Consider the following 16,534-nt stretch of genomic DNA (forward strand, 5'->3'; position numbering starts at 1 on the left):
GGAATGATTATGCGTTGTAGACTGTTGGGGGGTGGCAGTCCCTCGGCAGACATCTTAGGGTGCAGGTCAGATTGAACTCCTCTGCAAAGTATTGATAATACATTTATGTTTGTATTCACTACTGTCTGACCGACTCTTCATTTTTCAGAAGGTGAACAAGAGGTTTGTAAGATAACCCGGGAGGCCCCTAAGGGTCACATCCTTCAGGGCGGAGGTGATCCGAGCACAGGCAGGAGCACTCATTTTAGGGAGAGTGCCACCAACTTTCTCAGTTCACATTCTTGTAACAATCTGCACACACAAGTGTAAAATGACGGTAGGGCTGCACTGTCCCACTATGGTCGCACTGTAGTGTGCTTCAGAAGGTGCAGCCAAACACAATACTCCTTATCTTCTTAGACAGATCTTCGGAGCTCGAGCGTTGGTCCGCGCACCGCCCCCAGCTTCCAAAAGTGACCTGTGCTGGGGTGGCAGTACCCATATAACCCCCCATTGTCCCCTCCTGGCATGCGGTGACATCGCCCCCATTTGGGGGGGAGGGGAGGTTCAAACATCACCTGGCCACCTATTGGCCAGGCATTTTTGTGCCACCCATGGTGCGTGCCCTTTCTTGGGGAGGGGTAGAATCTCCCTTTGCTGTTGGGCGCACAGCAGCTGCCCAAACCGGTATTTCGGCTAAACCGTTTTTTCTGAGTCTCTTGAGGCTGCTATGGCACCGGCTCGCAAGGCTCCCTTCAGGCGTGGCCTCTGCTAGTACATGGCATTTGGGCTATAAAAAGGGAAGCAGAAGTTTGAGTTTTCAAGCAGTACTTCGCTGAGGCTTATCCACAATGCTCAGGCTCCTGGCCTTCGCTGGCCTTGTCCTATCAGGTGAGTGCATCTTCCATGCTGTCTGGGTTAATTCTCCTTGTAAATTATCTTCCCTGAGCCTGACCTTTGCTCAGGACATGCTCATTTCTGGCTTTAAACAAGGAAGGCACTTTTTACTAAGGTCACCCCAGGATTTGAACCCTACCTGCCCGGTGGCTGTATGTTCATGAAGGCTTCTTCCTGGAAGTGTTTTGCCCGGGTGGCCTTCAGCGCCCTTTGAAACTATTTGTTTTGATGAAGGTGTGCCTGGCCCTGCTGAAGGCGCTGTAGACTAGAACTTGTGAAGACTTACTGCATTGGGCGCAGAGATAACGGGTGTTAACAGAACAATTGAGGACAAGGTGGTGGCAAAATATACCAGTATGTGGCAGCGTTGTCAGAAAATGTGCCTTCTCAGCTGGCCTGGTCTTGCTGGCACAGAATTTCTGAAAGTGTGTGGTTGTGACTCAGGGTTTTAGTGTGGGTAGCCTTTGCGTGGAGACATCCCTGGCAGACCTCGCTGGCTTGGTAGGAGCCCCCCCTTTGAATGCCCACTCATCCTGTTCCTCTTCTGTTTCCACAGGACAGTGTTTTGTTGCAAACTTTGATCCCAAGGCCACTGTACGTGTCGTGGGAGGCACCGAGGCCAAGAAGAACTCCTGGCCGTCCCAGGTAAGACCGCCCCGAGTCCATCTTTCAAGTGTTACAAAACATGTTCCTTCTCGGATGTGCTTTCAGTATGTTTGTGACACAGTCATTAATATCACCCATATAGGGGGTAATTACTTAACAAACCAGCCTCACGGAAACAGACATACTAATATTAATGAAGGCAGAATGAGTAAACAGAGCCCCCGGTTTTGGGGAGTTGCATTGTTCCAGGCAGGGGTTCAGCCTAGAAATGCTTGGAGAACAATCCCCCCAAGCTTACCCACCTTCGCTCACTCAGTTCTGTAATTTATGTGCCTTCCTGGATTTGCAATCCTGCATTTTTAATGGAGAAGGTAAAACACCAAACAATGGTAATGCAAAGAAAAAACCAGGACGGGAGAAGCATATGACAGCCCACTTAAGAAAAACATGATAGCTCTGTAAGCAGAAGGAACCACTTCAACTCATCGAAGTTGGGCAGGCAGCCCCGAAGTTGGGCAGGCAGCTGCAGAGTTAGGTAGGCAGCCCCGAAGTTGGACAGGCAGCTGCAGAGTTCAGTAGGCAGCCCCGAAGTTGGGCAGGCAGCCGCAGAGTTGGGCAGGCAGCCGCAGAGTTGGGCAGGCAGCCCCGAAGTTGAGCAGGCAGCCGCAGAGTTGGACAGGCAGCTGCAGAGTTGGGCAGCAAGCCTCAGAGCTGGGCAAGCAGCCACAGAGTTGGGCAGCAAGCCTCAGAGCTGGGCAAGAAGCCGCAGAGTTGGGCAGGCAGCCGCAGAGTTGGGCAGCAAGCCTCAGAGCTGGGCAAGTAGCCGCAGAGTTGGGCAGGCAGCCGCTGAGTTGGGCAGCAAGCCTCAGAGCTGGGCAAGCAGCCGCAGAGTTGGGCAGCAAGCCTCAGAGCTGGGCAAGCAGCCGCAGAGTTGGGCAGGCAGCCGCAGAGTTGGGCAGCAAGACTCAGAGCTGGGCAGGCAGCCGCAGAGTTGGGCAGGCAGCCGCAGAGTTAGGCAGCAAGCCTCAGAGCTGGGCAGGCAGCCGCAGAGTTAGGCAGGCAGCCGCAGAGTTGGGCAGGCAGCCGCAAAGTTGAGCAGCGAGCTCGAGAAGTCACCGCTGAGGCCTCTGTCAGCATCTAGGTACCGGCATCATGTGATGGTTTTGTTTAGATCATGGCAGAATCTGAAATATTATTATCAGCAACTTAATCCTGGACCCCTGAGGACAGGTATTTCAACAGTGAGCCCGGTGTATCCCTGGGGCAGCAAAGGCCCACTCCCACTGAGGGAAGGACGCAGGTGCACACCAGCAGTTAGTGGCAGGACTCAAAGCACTCTGATTCGCTGAGCTAATCTCAGGGCTCCATACCAGACGTTGATAGCAAGTGTGACTTCACTTTCAAAAGTAAAAAACAGACATAAAATATATTAATATGAGAAATAGTAAAATGGCACCGTCAGGCAGGAATTCACAGGGCTGCTGCTGTAGAATGTGTGTACGGGTGGATGTTTTTCAATGTTACTGAAACTTTTCTGGGGCTACTGTACTACTGCGTGTTTGTGATTATGACTGGTGACTCTGCCGTTAGGAAGATTTACCAAGTCCCACCCTCCCCTTGCTGGAACTTGGAGACAGGTATTTGGGTTCTACAAAAAGAGTGGCGGTTTGAGCGGATCATACTGGTTGGTAAAATGTATACAAACAGGCTGGGTAACTTTCCTGCATGTCACAAACCTGGGTCTTCTCTCCTAGATTTCACTCCAGTACAGCTTTGGTGGCAACTGGTATCACACCTGCGGTGGGACCCTGATCAGTAACAGCTGGGTGATGACGGCTGCTCACTGCGTGGACAGGTAACTAACGGAGGCAAGAAACCAACCTGTTCCTACAGCCACATGAGCTGTGGTTGGCTCCTGGGACCCACGGTGGGGTAGAATCAACTTTCACAGGCACAGTCTTGGTGTCTGGTGGACAGTTTGGTCACTCAGACAATGATCCACTCTGTTTACAACGCATCTCACTACAACGCATGCCATTGCAACGCATGCCATTACAACGCATAGTTTTTACCCCTACACTATCCAACACTTACCCTACTGTTGCACTCACTAGAGTGGGAATAGTTATTTTTACACCTACACTATCCAACACTTACCCTACTGTTGCACTCACTATGGTGGGAATAGTAATTTTTACCCCTACACTATCCAACACTTACCCTACTGTCGCACTCACTGGAGTGGGAATAGTAATTTTTACACCTACACTATCCAACACTTACCCTACTGTCGCACTCACTGGAGTGAGAATAGTAATTTTTAACCCTACACTATCTAACACTTACCCTACTGTTTCACTCACTGGAGTGGGAATAGTAATTTTTACCCCTACACTATCCAACACTTACATTACTGTTGCCCTAAAAGTAACATGTGCTGTAAAGGAATGCGTTGTAATGGTATGTGTTGTAATGAATGTGTTGTAAGTGTAGTTTCTAAAAATGCGTGGTGTTGGCATGTGATGTAAAATCATGCATTGAAATGGATGTTGTGATGTAAAAACTGCGTTGTGAAGGCATGCATTGTAAATGTTTGCGTTGTAACGTGTCCTATTCGTTAGAAACCTCACTGTGCTGTTTTATACTGATGAAGCACATTTGCCCTTCTCCATCTATCTGCACGCTTAGACCTCTTACTGATCCATGCGTCGATTGGATGAGAATAGGATAGCTACATTGCTTTGTAAATAAGGAGGAAATCCGAAAATACAGAATTTGTCTATTATTGCCATTAGAATGGCTCATGTTATTCAGATATTTGATCACTAAAGGACTGTGTTCATCTTCTGTTCTCTGACTTTAGGGTTATTCCCTGGTACAATATGTAATCATCTGTGGTACTGCTACGAAATTACGGCACATTAAAAACATCTACGATTTCTTTCAAATAATCTGAATAGAAAACATAACACTTGAGGTGTCCCTGTTCCAAGTTCATTCACGAATGAATTTTAAATATAATGTGTGTGAGCAGCTCAGTGCTTACACTCCGCCACTCCCTCCAAGTGTAATCTCTCTCAATAGGAACCTTTTGCATCCCTCTATCAACACAGATTACCGCTGATAGGAACTTTGTGGGCCAAGTGAAAAATGCAATATGTACTAAAGCTTATTCCAACAGCAGTGCTTTGTAATTATAACCTTTCGTATGTGGGACCAGCAACAAAGAACAAATGCTACAAAAAGAGGCCTCTTTAAATGACTGTCCCATTACCAGGACCACATGGGAATAGTGGCAGGAGTGATACATCCAGATACAAAGGAACAGAGTGGATTCAGACTATTACATCTGTCCGTCCAATTAGCCTTCACTAAAACAACAAATGACCACACACTTTTGCCAACACCCCAACAGGCAGACAAAGGCAAATATTCCATGGGTCCACCCTCACAAAGTGCTTGCTCTTCACCAAGGGGATTCTGTTTTCCATGGACGCCCCTAGCATGGCAGGGGGGGTGGTCCAGTGGTTCAAACGCTGGCTGCACACCTTGTTCCCGATCTATATTCCATGCCCCGGGTTACTATTTTGTCAGACCCTGGGTGAAATGACTTGTGTTATTCATTGACCTCATTCACTTTAAAGCCACAAGTAACCACAGTGCGAACGCGGTTAGCTATCCAAGCACAAAGAAAACAAGGAAGAACTTGGCATTCGTATTCTTAATGAAAGATCAGTGCTGTGAAGAAGACATGCCGGTCTGTGTAAGAATGGCGCCGTGGCCCTCAGGTGTGCTTGGAGTTATACCCGTGGTAGGGAGTGGAGGGCTGTGGTGGTACCGCCGGGGAGCTGCCGGTGAACGCCAGCCTCAGCAGCAGGACCTCGGTATGGCACTTCTCACGCTGCCGGTGAGCCATCCCGTGCACTTCATGCAGAACAGACACCCAGCAGATAAAGGAAGCATTATTAGCAGATTTTCACTTAGATTGGTGGAAATCAAAGATTTAAATACTACTTTCGAAGGAGAATTTTCCCACATTAAGGCTTTTTATGCAAAGAACTGTAAACGGCCACAAAGTGTAAAATGATAAACATCGCCTAGATCTGCAGAAAGAAGAAAGCTTTACTCCCACCAGGTCCAGCCCACTGGTGTATGCACTGGTTCGTGTGAGCGAGGGGTCCAGTTCTGCACACAGAGGAGGCACAGGGTCTAAATTCACACACGACTCAATCACGACTTGGTGACTCGATTCATTTGGGTTACCATGGGTGAGGAATTACAGGCTCACCTCAACGTCCTCTTTTCCACAGCCATACCACAACGAGCGCCAAACAAGACAGCAGCTCCATGCTGAATAACACCTCTACATGCAGAAAAGCATTAGCTCCCACAGCACCGTCCCAACTTTGAGCCAATCTCTACCAATGAACAGAAATGATTCGTGTTGCCTTCTTGTGCCTCTACAGCAATCTGAACTTCCGCGTGGTTGTGGGCGACCACAACTTTCGGTTGCACGAAGGGACCGAGCAGTACATCACCGTCTCCATTGTCATCAGGCACCCCACCTGGAACATCAATAACCCTGCTGCTGGGTAAGACGCATGTATCTTCTAGCGTACGTACCACGTCACTAGAATCCTTTTTACGCAGTATGGCAGCAGAAGAGGCCGGTGTTTGCGACTAGTGGCCGGGCGGGCGGGAGGCTGATAGATGGAGGAGGGGGGATAGGGGTAATGAGCTAAACAGTGGGCAGGGGGTAACGCAAATGGACATTACTTGCAGCTAGCAGGGGTAAAAGTTCACACCCCTGACTTCCTCTGCTATACCTGGCACTGCCCTTCCTGATACTGGCACAAGGGGCCATAAAAGCAGCAGTAGAATGAGAAAGTAATCCTTTGGAAGTGTTCTCTCCAGGCCTCTCCTCTAGCCCCTTGAGCAGCACATAGCTCACTGCTCAGTACTAATGGTTGGGCAAGGGTTCAACACTGTGATGTAAATGAGGTCAAAGGGTTTTTGATTTGTTTTTATCCTACCATCAACGTTTCGACAAATTAATGTCAATGGCTGCATGCCCGAAAACTATGGCTTATCCTTGGGTATTTTTTAGTTGATTCCCATTGAAGGAGAAATTGACTGGAATAGTTTGTATCTTCTGCTTAATGATGTTTCTGTGTGGCTTTTAGCGGCTGGGCATTCTATGTCACATCGTACATTTCCTGTACAGTCTCCTTTAATTTCCTTCTGCTTCTAACTTAGGTGATCTTTTCCAGGTATGACATTGCTCTTCTGAAACTGTCTTGGAACGCTGTCCTGAACAGCTACGTGCAGCTTGGGCGTCTGCCTCCAGATGGACAGGTCCTTCCCAACAACCATCCCTGCACCATCACCGGCTGGGGCATGACAACAAGTGAGTATTTCTTGCCTCGGGAGCATCCAGCGGTGTCTCAGGCTCATGAAGCCACTAGGAGAGCACACTCTGGCTGATTTACTACATGTTGGCGCAATACAGCACAGCACCCAAACTTGCTATACTGGGTTGCATCAAAGGTTGTGAGAAAAACAGCCCCATATCTAATAAGATATGGGGCTGTTTTTCTCTCCCCCAGCACTAGCTCACTTTAGGCTGCCATGCAACAACACTCCAACTTTGCACCATTGTGCAAAGGAGTGTGCATTCTGTCAAGCACTGGTTCTGTACTGGAAGATGAATCTTCCAGTGCAAAAACGATGCTTTAATAGTGCTGTCACTCTGTATGTGAGCTGTACAGTGCAGCACACATGCAAACTAAAAAAGTCTAGAGACTTTTCAAAGTTGATCCGCAGTTAAGCATTTTTAGTGCAAATTCCTGCATACAAATGTTTGTAGATAAGGTTGTGTCAAAACCGATGGGTATTTGCGTGGGAACACCCATGCACGCCCCTTGATTCAAAGTAGCACAAAGGTGCACACATTAGCACATAGAGCTTTACTTTAGGCAACCTTTCCATGCAACTCATGATTCGCGCTTGAAAGTAAATCACACCGCAATACTTTGTGCGAGGTTTGTGCAATTTTTATAATGCAAACCCAGCACAAAATGTTAGTAAACCTGGGCCTTAGTACCTAATTCTGGGAAGCTGAGATGGGCAAGAACTCCCAGCAAAAATGAGAACTAGTTAGAAATCGTTAGTTTCAACATTCTGTTACTTTTGCACTTGATTTCTTCTTTGTTGAAAATTGGTGTCTCCACTACGTGCACCAAGACCTTCCTAGACTGCAGAGATGTTGAAGCAGATCCCCTATATACCAAACCCTCACATAACTACACACCTTTAATCCACAGACAGAAAATATGCTCTTCCGGTCCCCCCATCTGTGGTGTTTGCATAGAAGCATTATGCCAAATATGGGATGCGTGCTCAGATCCGCTCAGACCCAGAACCACGGACAACATCCATCTGGTCAAAACATGGCCCTGGACATCATTTTAATTTTAGATTTTCATTATTATGGGAACATGATAACTGAGTGTGGGCATCTTCTTTGCTTCATGTTTTTTAGCCGGGACCCATACAACCCTACTGATGTCCTAGTGAGCAGCTAAAGGAAGTGAAAGTGTTCTACCCGGGCACTCATTCTTCCCACCTCCAGTTCATCCTGTAGTCTTGAGATTTCATCACCATGGATGATTCCGCGCACCCTGCAGATGCGGAATGGACCATTCCCCCACTTCCCAAATTAACAAGCCTTAATCTGGAAGAGGAGACGAGTAGTTAAACTGTTCCATCGGCCCACGAATGCCCCATCTAAACCATGGATAATCCCACTTTGCTTGTGAAGTAGAGCCCTCTGTCTAAATTCCTCACTAATGTGAAATTGATCACATTGAAAACACAATATAAACATTAGACTTTCTTTTTTAATTCTAAAAAAATGACATTCACGCTTTCTATTCATGTGAAGAACAGGAAGACAACGTAGATTGACTTTGCAGAAAAAACTGTACCCGGCATGTAAACAAGGAAGAAGGAACTAAGGGCAATAAGCAACCCCATTCCTTTGCCTTTGTTGGAGTAATTGGACTCTAGATCCCATGATATATCTCTGACAACAGTCGCAGGAGCGTCGCCCCACTTAAAACTCCCCCAAAGATGAAAAATAAAAAGGTAATTAATTACCATTTCATTTTTCATCCCCCGAGCCGAGCGTCAGGATGGGGGCGGACCGCTGCTGAGTGACAGAAGCATGTCACTCAGCAGGGAGGAGGGTGGGAAGGTATGGCACGGTTTAAAGTGCACATGTCTTTTTGGCCGGCCGTCTTGTGACGGGCAGCCACACATGCATACTTTAAACATCTCTGACCCAGTTGTCTTAGGGTTAGAGAAAGCTGAAGCCTCCGGAGCGCTGTGGAGCGCAGAGTGAGGACTCTCTCACCAATCCTAGGGCTGCTCTCATTCAGGTGAGAGAAGCCCTAGGATTGGCTGAGGAAGTTGCTGCTTCTGGTTCCTGTGTTGAAAGAAGAGGTCCGGAGTGAGGACAAAGCTGAGTTCAGGTACATTTTATTTTATAATATATATTATTTTCAGCTCGCACACGCCCGGCCCCCCTCCTCCCGTAGATGCCGGCTGCCGCTGACAGTAATGATCAAATGGGGGGCTTGGGGGGCAGCCGAGCCCGGGAGGTCTGCCTCCCGGGCAGTTTGGGAGGGGGAGGGACGGCCGGCACCGGCAAATTTTTGGTTAAGTATTTGGGCTCTGGGGGAAATAGCCCAAAAGTAGCCCAATGCAGTTTATAGCCCAAAGGCTATGTGGTGTTTGTCCTCCCTCTCCCAGACACCATTTTAAGTTTTGGTGACCTGGTGGCTGGAAAAACTCAAAACCGAGCAATGCACTGCCCCGTCATTGGGATTATGTCACATGTAATATCTTAGCATTCGGTTAAATTTGTATTAGTACAGCCAAGGGATAGTCACTAACAAACAGGCACTAGCCTTTATGGCGCCAATATATCTGCCTCCTCTGTTCTTGGGGCAGGGGAACGGTGATGAAAGATGACCAAATATATTCAAATCACATATGTCTGTCTCAAAAGGGAGATAAGGAAAGATCTGCAGTCATCTTCTAAAATGCTACAAATCATGAGTAATGAAAGTCTTGCTCTGCTTAAATAAAGATAAAAAGGCTATGTAATTGTGCCTTCTCTTGCAGGCAATGGCCAGGTGTCTGCCACCCTTCAGCAGGCACCTCTTTCAGTCGTGGATCAAATGACCTGTACCTCTTCCTCCTACTGGGGCTCCATAGTCAAAAGCACCATGGTGTGTGCCGGAGGAGACGGAGTGCACTCTGGATGTCAAGTAAGTACTGAATGTATCAACATAACATGGGTTGTGTGTGCTAGAAGTCTTCTAAAAAAAGGCCTTTGGCAAGCAGACACCACCCCTCATCCAAGATATCATGTATCCCATTGTTATAGTCTTCCTAAATGCTATTGACATGTTTCGATCAGTTAACTGCAAGGTACTGATCTTACTTAGGATTAGATCTTCTATAGTTCTACATATCCAATACCACGAAGAATTTGTAGGATTTTTTCTTTCATTTATTTAAGGACATTGCCTTCCTCAACCAGAACTCCAATTATTAAATTTACAAAGCTATAAATATAAATTAGTTATTGTTGTGTTGAAATATTTATTACGCAATCGTCTTCTGTCTATGATCAACTGCAGTCAATGGACTCTTATTCATTTTAGACCCCGTCCTTGAACCCCAAGTGCGTGTAATCCAAAAACCACGGGGTTGAATCATGGAGTGCCATCTGAGCCTGTTATTTTTCAAAGACCGACAAAATGAGCACCTCCAAGTTGGGTCAAAACCAGTGTTAGAAGTGGGCGGGAACGGAAGGGCACAGCGTGCCCCTACTTTTAAAAATTATTTCAGTCCGTTCCCTTACTTCTTTGTTTTAAAAAGGCGTCCTGGGACTGCAGGAATAGCCCTACTTTTAAAATTGCAACTTTTGCTTTCAGCCTGTGTGGTGCACATCGAGGAAGGCCTCTGCAGTGCCCACGACCTCCTCCCCCTTCCCCTCTGTGTCTAGGGGCCTGCAAAACATCACCAAAAGGGCCATCAGTCTTAGGTTAGCACGAAAACTGCTACCTCTGATGGCCCTGCTGCTGCTGTGATTCACACCTCATTTGGTGGGGCCGCTACTTGCCTTAGAATGGTCACATCAGGATACTTTGGTGTCCCCGCCCTTGACCTCCTCTGCCCTTTATTTTCGGGCTCACGCAGACTGATGGTCGCCACCAGGAAAAAACAAGCATTTGCAATGCAACAGGTCTCGCATTTATACGAGTTTAGCTATTGGCATTGTAAATGAAAATGCCGTTTATTTATGTTTGTTTTTGAAACATAAATAAAAAGCATTGTCATTTACAATGCCACTAGCTTACACTGGCGTAAATGTGAGACCTATTGCATTGCAAATGCATGTTTAAGATTGCTGTGGGTAATTTACTTCTCATTTTTCTATTTTGGTATATCTGTTTATATGGTGGGGAAGCCATTAGTATTCCAAGCCATATGTTTTCAGTTGTGTGTTAACCAGAAGGGTAGGCCAATGGGAACTCACCAACAACCATTCCATTCTCTGACAGGACTGTCCAAGGCAAATGATGTGTACTTTATGTAAGATTTGATGGAGGAGTTATGAGGCACCAGTCTATTTTCTTTGCAGTCTGGAGCCAAGATAAATCTATTATGGTCCCTGAAATTTCAGCTTGCAGCAAAGCCTTCTATCACGCTGTGCAAGGGGTTTCTACTATAAGAGGCCATGGATGGAATGGGCATTGATATTCTACTCATTCTCCGCTTTGAATGTGAGTTCCTCAGCAAATGGGCTCAGTTGAGTATTAAATGTACCAGCTCCCCAATGCAGGAATGAAAATCTGCATTACTCCAAGTCTTCCTTGTCCCAATCTTTGGATTCCATCCCTCTTGCTCAAGGACCAGTTTCAACCTTTCCCAGATTACATATTGCTTGGTAGTGAGTCATTACTGAAACAGGATGACACGGTTAACAATTTAAAAAACAACTGAGTTATTTTCTTTTTCTAAAGTTCACATCACTCAGTAATCCTTTGGACACTCCGATTCGCCACACCTAACAAAGTAATCTTAAACGGAAGTTCAGATTTGCCAGTAATCACGTGGGAAGCCCTCAAGAATGAGAGAGAGTATCGAGTGAGAATCAAACAGGACCAGGTGATAGAAACACAAACTACAAGATAGCCCAAGGCTAGCACCTGCTGTTCATGGTGACTGTTTTTTCCCCCAGTTCTAAAAAAAAATTCCTCCACTTTATAGCCTTTGACTACTAGATGTGAATGGACGTACCAAGGAGAGGCCAATGACTGTATGGGTGCCAGCATTCTGCTCTGTTCTCTACTTCGAATTCTATTTCCTGTGCATAAAGTGTACATGAAACCTACATCTATTCATCCATACAGCCTTATGTCCATCTTAAAATCATCTCTCGAATACCCCTTGAGCTTTATCTGGTACTGTACGTATACTTGAATTCTCTTCATATGAGACACTCCGGGTTGGACTGTACGCGCCTGCGCCTCTGTTCAGCTGTGTACATGGGTGACAAATGCTGGCATTCTGCACGCAGGGTGCATGAAGGTTTTTGTGCAGAAAAACATTAGGGTTTTGTGTTAGTCTGCGTAGGTCATAAGGGGGGTGTTGCTAAACGTGAGGGGACACCTAAACTATTGCTAAACATAGAGGTCGGCACCCCCTCCACAGGTCAGCATCCAGTGCAGCCGCACCAGTCGCACTGCCCTAAAGCCGGCCCTGCATACGAATCATTTAAAGCAACGTCAGCGTCCTGCATCACTGTGGGAATGAAAGCGCTGTAAAACGACAACCTGCATCGTGGTTTCTCTAATATTCAACAGTTTTGTTCAGTGTTACAAGTTAGTTACAACACACAGCCTCTCATCTTCCCAAGTAACAACCTATCATCACCTTCCGGCTGATTACTCCAAACCACCATGGTTAAGAAAACAAGCATCGATCTATTGTCTTTATAGGGCCATGTGTTTCTATCCAGAAACACATGGCCCCATAAAGATAAGAAAGTGCTTTGCGACAGCAGCAAAGCAGGCGACCCAGTCCGAATCGGAGGCCAAAGGGCGTCAACAACAAACCCTAATTTCCAATAGCAGGCCACCGTTTAGCATAAACGGTGACGCCAGCCAATAAAAATGAGGGGCGGGGCTTCAAGTCCCCTTCTCAAATCTACTCTCCTACAAAATCTCACGCCCATCTGTGAGAAGTTGGCCTGATATATGATGTCACTAATTCTAGTGTACACCTTGTATCAGTCCAAACAACCCTCATGGTGATTGGTTGTAAAGTCAACCTTATAGACCAGCTATCCTAGTGGTAGCATGGACAAGAGCAGTCTTAGGCTAAACTCTGAATGGCATGTGAAGCCAGCTGTTCTACCATGTGTAAGCCCTTGAATACCAAATGAAAGGACACCACAACAGATATATATAAAAATAGAATGTATTTATTCTAGTCAAACACTCAGCGCTCTTTATGAGATTCGAGGTAAGTACAACACAGTCTTAATTATGCATACATTAAATCACACAGGTAAGTAATACAGTTAGGCCCTAGGGGCCACGCAAACCATATACTAAGTAAGTGGTATAAGGACTACTGTCACGGAAATAGGATAGGCCTAGGGAATCGCTGGGGCTACACTACACTAGCAACAGTTAGGAAGTGGGAGGCCCACGGGATTTAGGTGCAGAGTGGAAACACTCACGCGTTATGCGTACAAGTCGATAGAAATAGTACAGTTTAGAATTATTAAGATTTAGGACACTTCTGGAGTAACTAGGAAGTCGAGACTTGAAAACTAGACACTAGGATAGTCAATACCCTGATCAGCACCGGAGTACCCAAGTTACCTAGTCCACGGGCTGCGGGTGCATAGGTGTGAACTTGCGTCGGGTTTCGTCGTTGACTCCTATGGATGCCTGAAGGAAAGATGCTGACAGGCAGTCAGTGAAGAGTGTCCGGTGGATCCCAAGGCCGGGATCAAGAAGGAAGGGTACCTGCAAGCAGAAGGGACAGAGTCTGGGTCACTAGCCAGTGACCACGTGGAACCAGGAAGGAACCAGGCGATGTCGGGAGATTGCAGGTGAAGAGGTGAAGCTTGTCGCAGCAGTCACGGGGACCAGGAGGCGTCGAGGACGACCAGGACCAGGAGGTGAGCTGTCCCACGAAGGCTCTTGCTGTCGGCGGCGTCGATGTCGAGTCAGGACCCAACAAGCCTTGGCAAGCGGAACCCACGCAGGAGGAAGGACTTGCTTCTGGTGCAGACCAGGAAGGTCTGGGGTGCTTCTCTTTTACAGAGGAGCGGGGGCCAGTCTGGAGGAGCCAAACCAGCAGTGGAAAATTGAAGGTGTGTCGTCGCAAAGGTTGCTAGCCAACGGGCAAGCAACCGGACAAACGCGGCAAGCAGGAAAATGCAGAAGGGCCCCACGCAGGACTCGTGGAGTGTGGGGGGCTGATCTTCGGTGCAGATGGTGCTTGGGGTTGAGGCTTCTCAAGCCCCGGAGCACAACTTCGAGGGTGCCTCAGAAGCTGCGCTGGAAGATACTCGCCACTTTTCCCAGGTAGCCGGTCCCACGTCTCTCGTCGCCTCCACGAATCTCGGCTCGGCTGTGGATGTGGAGCAGGGTCGGAGAAGTCTGGAAGTCAAGGCTCTGGTCGGGCTCTGCAGTCGGTCCCTCGTAGAACTTCAGCAAAGCAAATGGTAAGTCTCTTGATGGTGCCTGTTTGCACAGGGTGGTCACTCCTTGGCCACAAGGGAGATTCTTCAGTCTTCTTCTTTCGTCGAATGTCGAAGGTCCAGAGTTTCTGTTCAAGATGCAGGTTCAGGATAATCTACTTTAGCAGGGCTCAGCTACCTACTGATATACTGGGCTAGTGGGCTGGTCTACCTGCAAGGTCCCTCCTATTGGTGGGACCAGGAAGGGGAGTGGTTACACCCCCTTTCCTTTGTCCAGTTTCGCGCCAGAGCTGGGGCTGGAGTGCCCCAGCGCCGGTTTGAACTGAACTATGCATGGGACACCTTGTGTGCCCCAGGCATGTCTCATTCCTTTCAGCCCTCCCTGCCCCAATACACTAAAGTCTGTCTGGGGAGGTGCTAGCACCTCCCCAAGCAGGAAACCTATTGTCCAGGCCTCCCTGGCTGGGAGGACTCCCAGCTGCAGGAGGTCAGACTCGTGTCTGTGGCAGCAGCATCCATTTTGTGATGCTGAGGCTTTGGTGAGAGTTAAACAGCAAAGTAGGATTTTAACATGTCTCTCCCTCTAGAAGGGAGGAATAATATCCTCATCACCAGAAATGGTATGGGGGTATTATTCCAAAGTGTTAGACACCTTACACAACATGTTTTGATAAAGCCAAACCCTAGTTACCATAACCGTTTAAGATTATAAGGTACTTTAAGAGTATATGGTAGGCTATATCATAGAACAGCTATAAGGACATGGTTCCGAAAGCTGCACTCAGGCTCAGCTCATGCTAGAGCACCATCTCACATGTTACCAAGCACTCTGCCTCCAGGATTGTTAAGGCCTGCCATAGGAGTGGCTGATAGGTACACATGTGTCTATATATAAGGTAGGTATAAGAATACTACACCTAAGCAAGGGGTGATTACACGACCTTGCCCCAGCTGAGTGATCAACCAGTTGTGTCATAATGGAAGGCCAGGCCAGGGGTGGCATAATACATGCTGCAGCCCCTGGTAGGCCTAGGGTACACCTATGCCCTGGGTACCTAGGGTACACTGTACAGGGTCCAATAAGGTGATCCTTACCATTTGGGTATGTACCTAGGGTACATGGAGTCCATTTTAAAGAGAGAGCAGACAGCCTGAGACCCTGAATGGCAGGTTCTCAGGCCAACTAAGTCGAAAAACCAGCTAGACACTAGGCAAAAAGTTGGGGGTAACCATAGTCAGATATTCACCTTCCTACACACCCCCCCCCTCCCCAAACGAAAGGAGATAAGGCTGTCCTTGACAAGGTAAGCCTATATTGCCTAAGTGGCCATATAAGGAAGAACCAGCACTGGCATGGTTACCCCCTGTCTCATGGTCCACTAAGCAATCCCTCACCCTAAAGGTATCTTAAGGTCTCCACAATGGGGAATCTCTACCTTTGGTGTGTCTTTGCAAAGTAAAAGGCTGGTGTTGAGATGGAGTACTGAAGTGAGTGTCCTCAAAGTGAGGCCTCAGCTTCCTCCAATCATCCTCCACCATGGATGCCTTTCTTTCTTTAACTGAGTTGCACTGTGCTCTCAGGGTCAGCCTCTGGCTACCTAAGGCTGGAGGCTGGGTCCCTTTGGTGGGCTTACTGGAGGGACAGGTCAGGTTTGGGGCCCTAAGGTCCCATGTTTGCCTGGGCCCAACAGAATCCCTCTGGGGGAGGTCCCTAACTACCTGTAAAGGAGATCCCTCAGGAATGTTTTTAACCATCACCTGGCTAGGGCTACTAGCCAGGCAATCCTCATTCTTTTGATGGGGGGGTTCTTGTGGACAGGGGCCCTCTTGGGGTCCACTGGCCTCCCTGTCCTCTGCAGCCCTGGGCTGACTGAGGCAGGGTAGAGAGAGGCAGGCTACCTGCCCCAGACTGGGTCCCACCTTGGAAGGGTCCACTGACATCAGAGGCTCTGCCAGGCCAGGCCTGGCTACCTCTGGGGCAGTTCCTTCACAAGGGGTGAGGTCAGATCCCTGAGGAAGCTGACCTTTTCCTAATGTCTGGGGAGAGGGAGACTTTTCTTCCTCCCCACTACTCTCTGTTTGTGTTGAGTGATCCATAGTTTCAGGCTTCACTACACCTATGTCAGTCTGAGTATGGGCTGAGACCATTACAGCTTTGCCAACCTTTTCAGGGAGGCACTCAGTTTGGGTTTGAGCTCTCACTGTCACAGCTCTGCCAATCTCTACAGGGAAGTCTGTCTTTGCCTGGGTTGTGGCTAC

General features: G+C 47.8%; 1 protein-coding gene across 2 annotated transcripts in view; it reads left to right on the forward strand.

Annotated features, from left to right (window-relative positions):
* The first annotated feature begins 715 nt into the window (after nt 1–715).
* Nucleotides 716–16,534, forward strand: part of LOC146783308 (chymotrypsin-like elastase family member 1) — a 28,678-nt gene continuing 12,859 nt past the window's right edge. Inside the window, exons 1-6 of one of the 2 annotated variants that reach the window (XM_085633559.1) lie at nt 717–870; nt 1,433–1,521; nt 3,237–3,337; nt 5,949–6,074; nt 6,753–6,889; nt 9,670–9,815. In XM_085633559.1, the coding sequence (XP_085489685.1) occupies nt 831–870; nt 1,433–1,521; nt 3,237–3,337; nt 5,949–6,074; nt 6,753–6,889; nt 9,670–9,815 (639 nt within the window). In that variant the 5' untranslated portion in view covers nt 717–830. Of the gene's footprint in view, nt 871–1,432; nt 1,522–3,236; nt 3,338–5,948; nt 6,075–6,752; nt 6,890–9,669; nt 9,816–16,534 lie in introns of both variants that reach the window. The other variant, XM_085633560.1, reaches the window with a different exon arrangement.

This window comes from Triturus cristatus, chromosome 11 (genome assembly GCF_964204655.1).
Source record: "Triturus cristatus chromosome 11, aTriCri1.1, whole genome shotgun sequence".
In the NCBI taxonomy this organism is placed as follows: domain Eukaryota; kingdom Metazoa; phylum Chordata; class Amphibia; order Caudata; family Salamandridae; genus Triturus; species Triturus cristatus.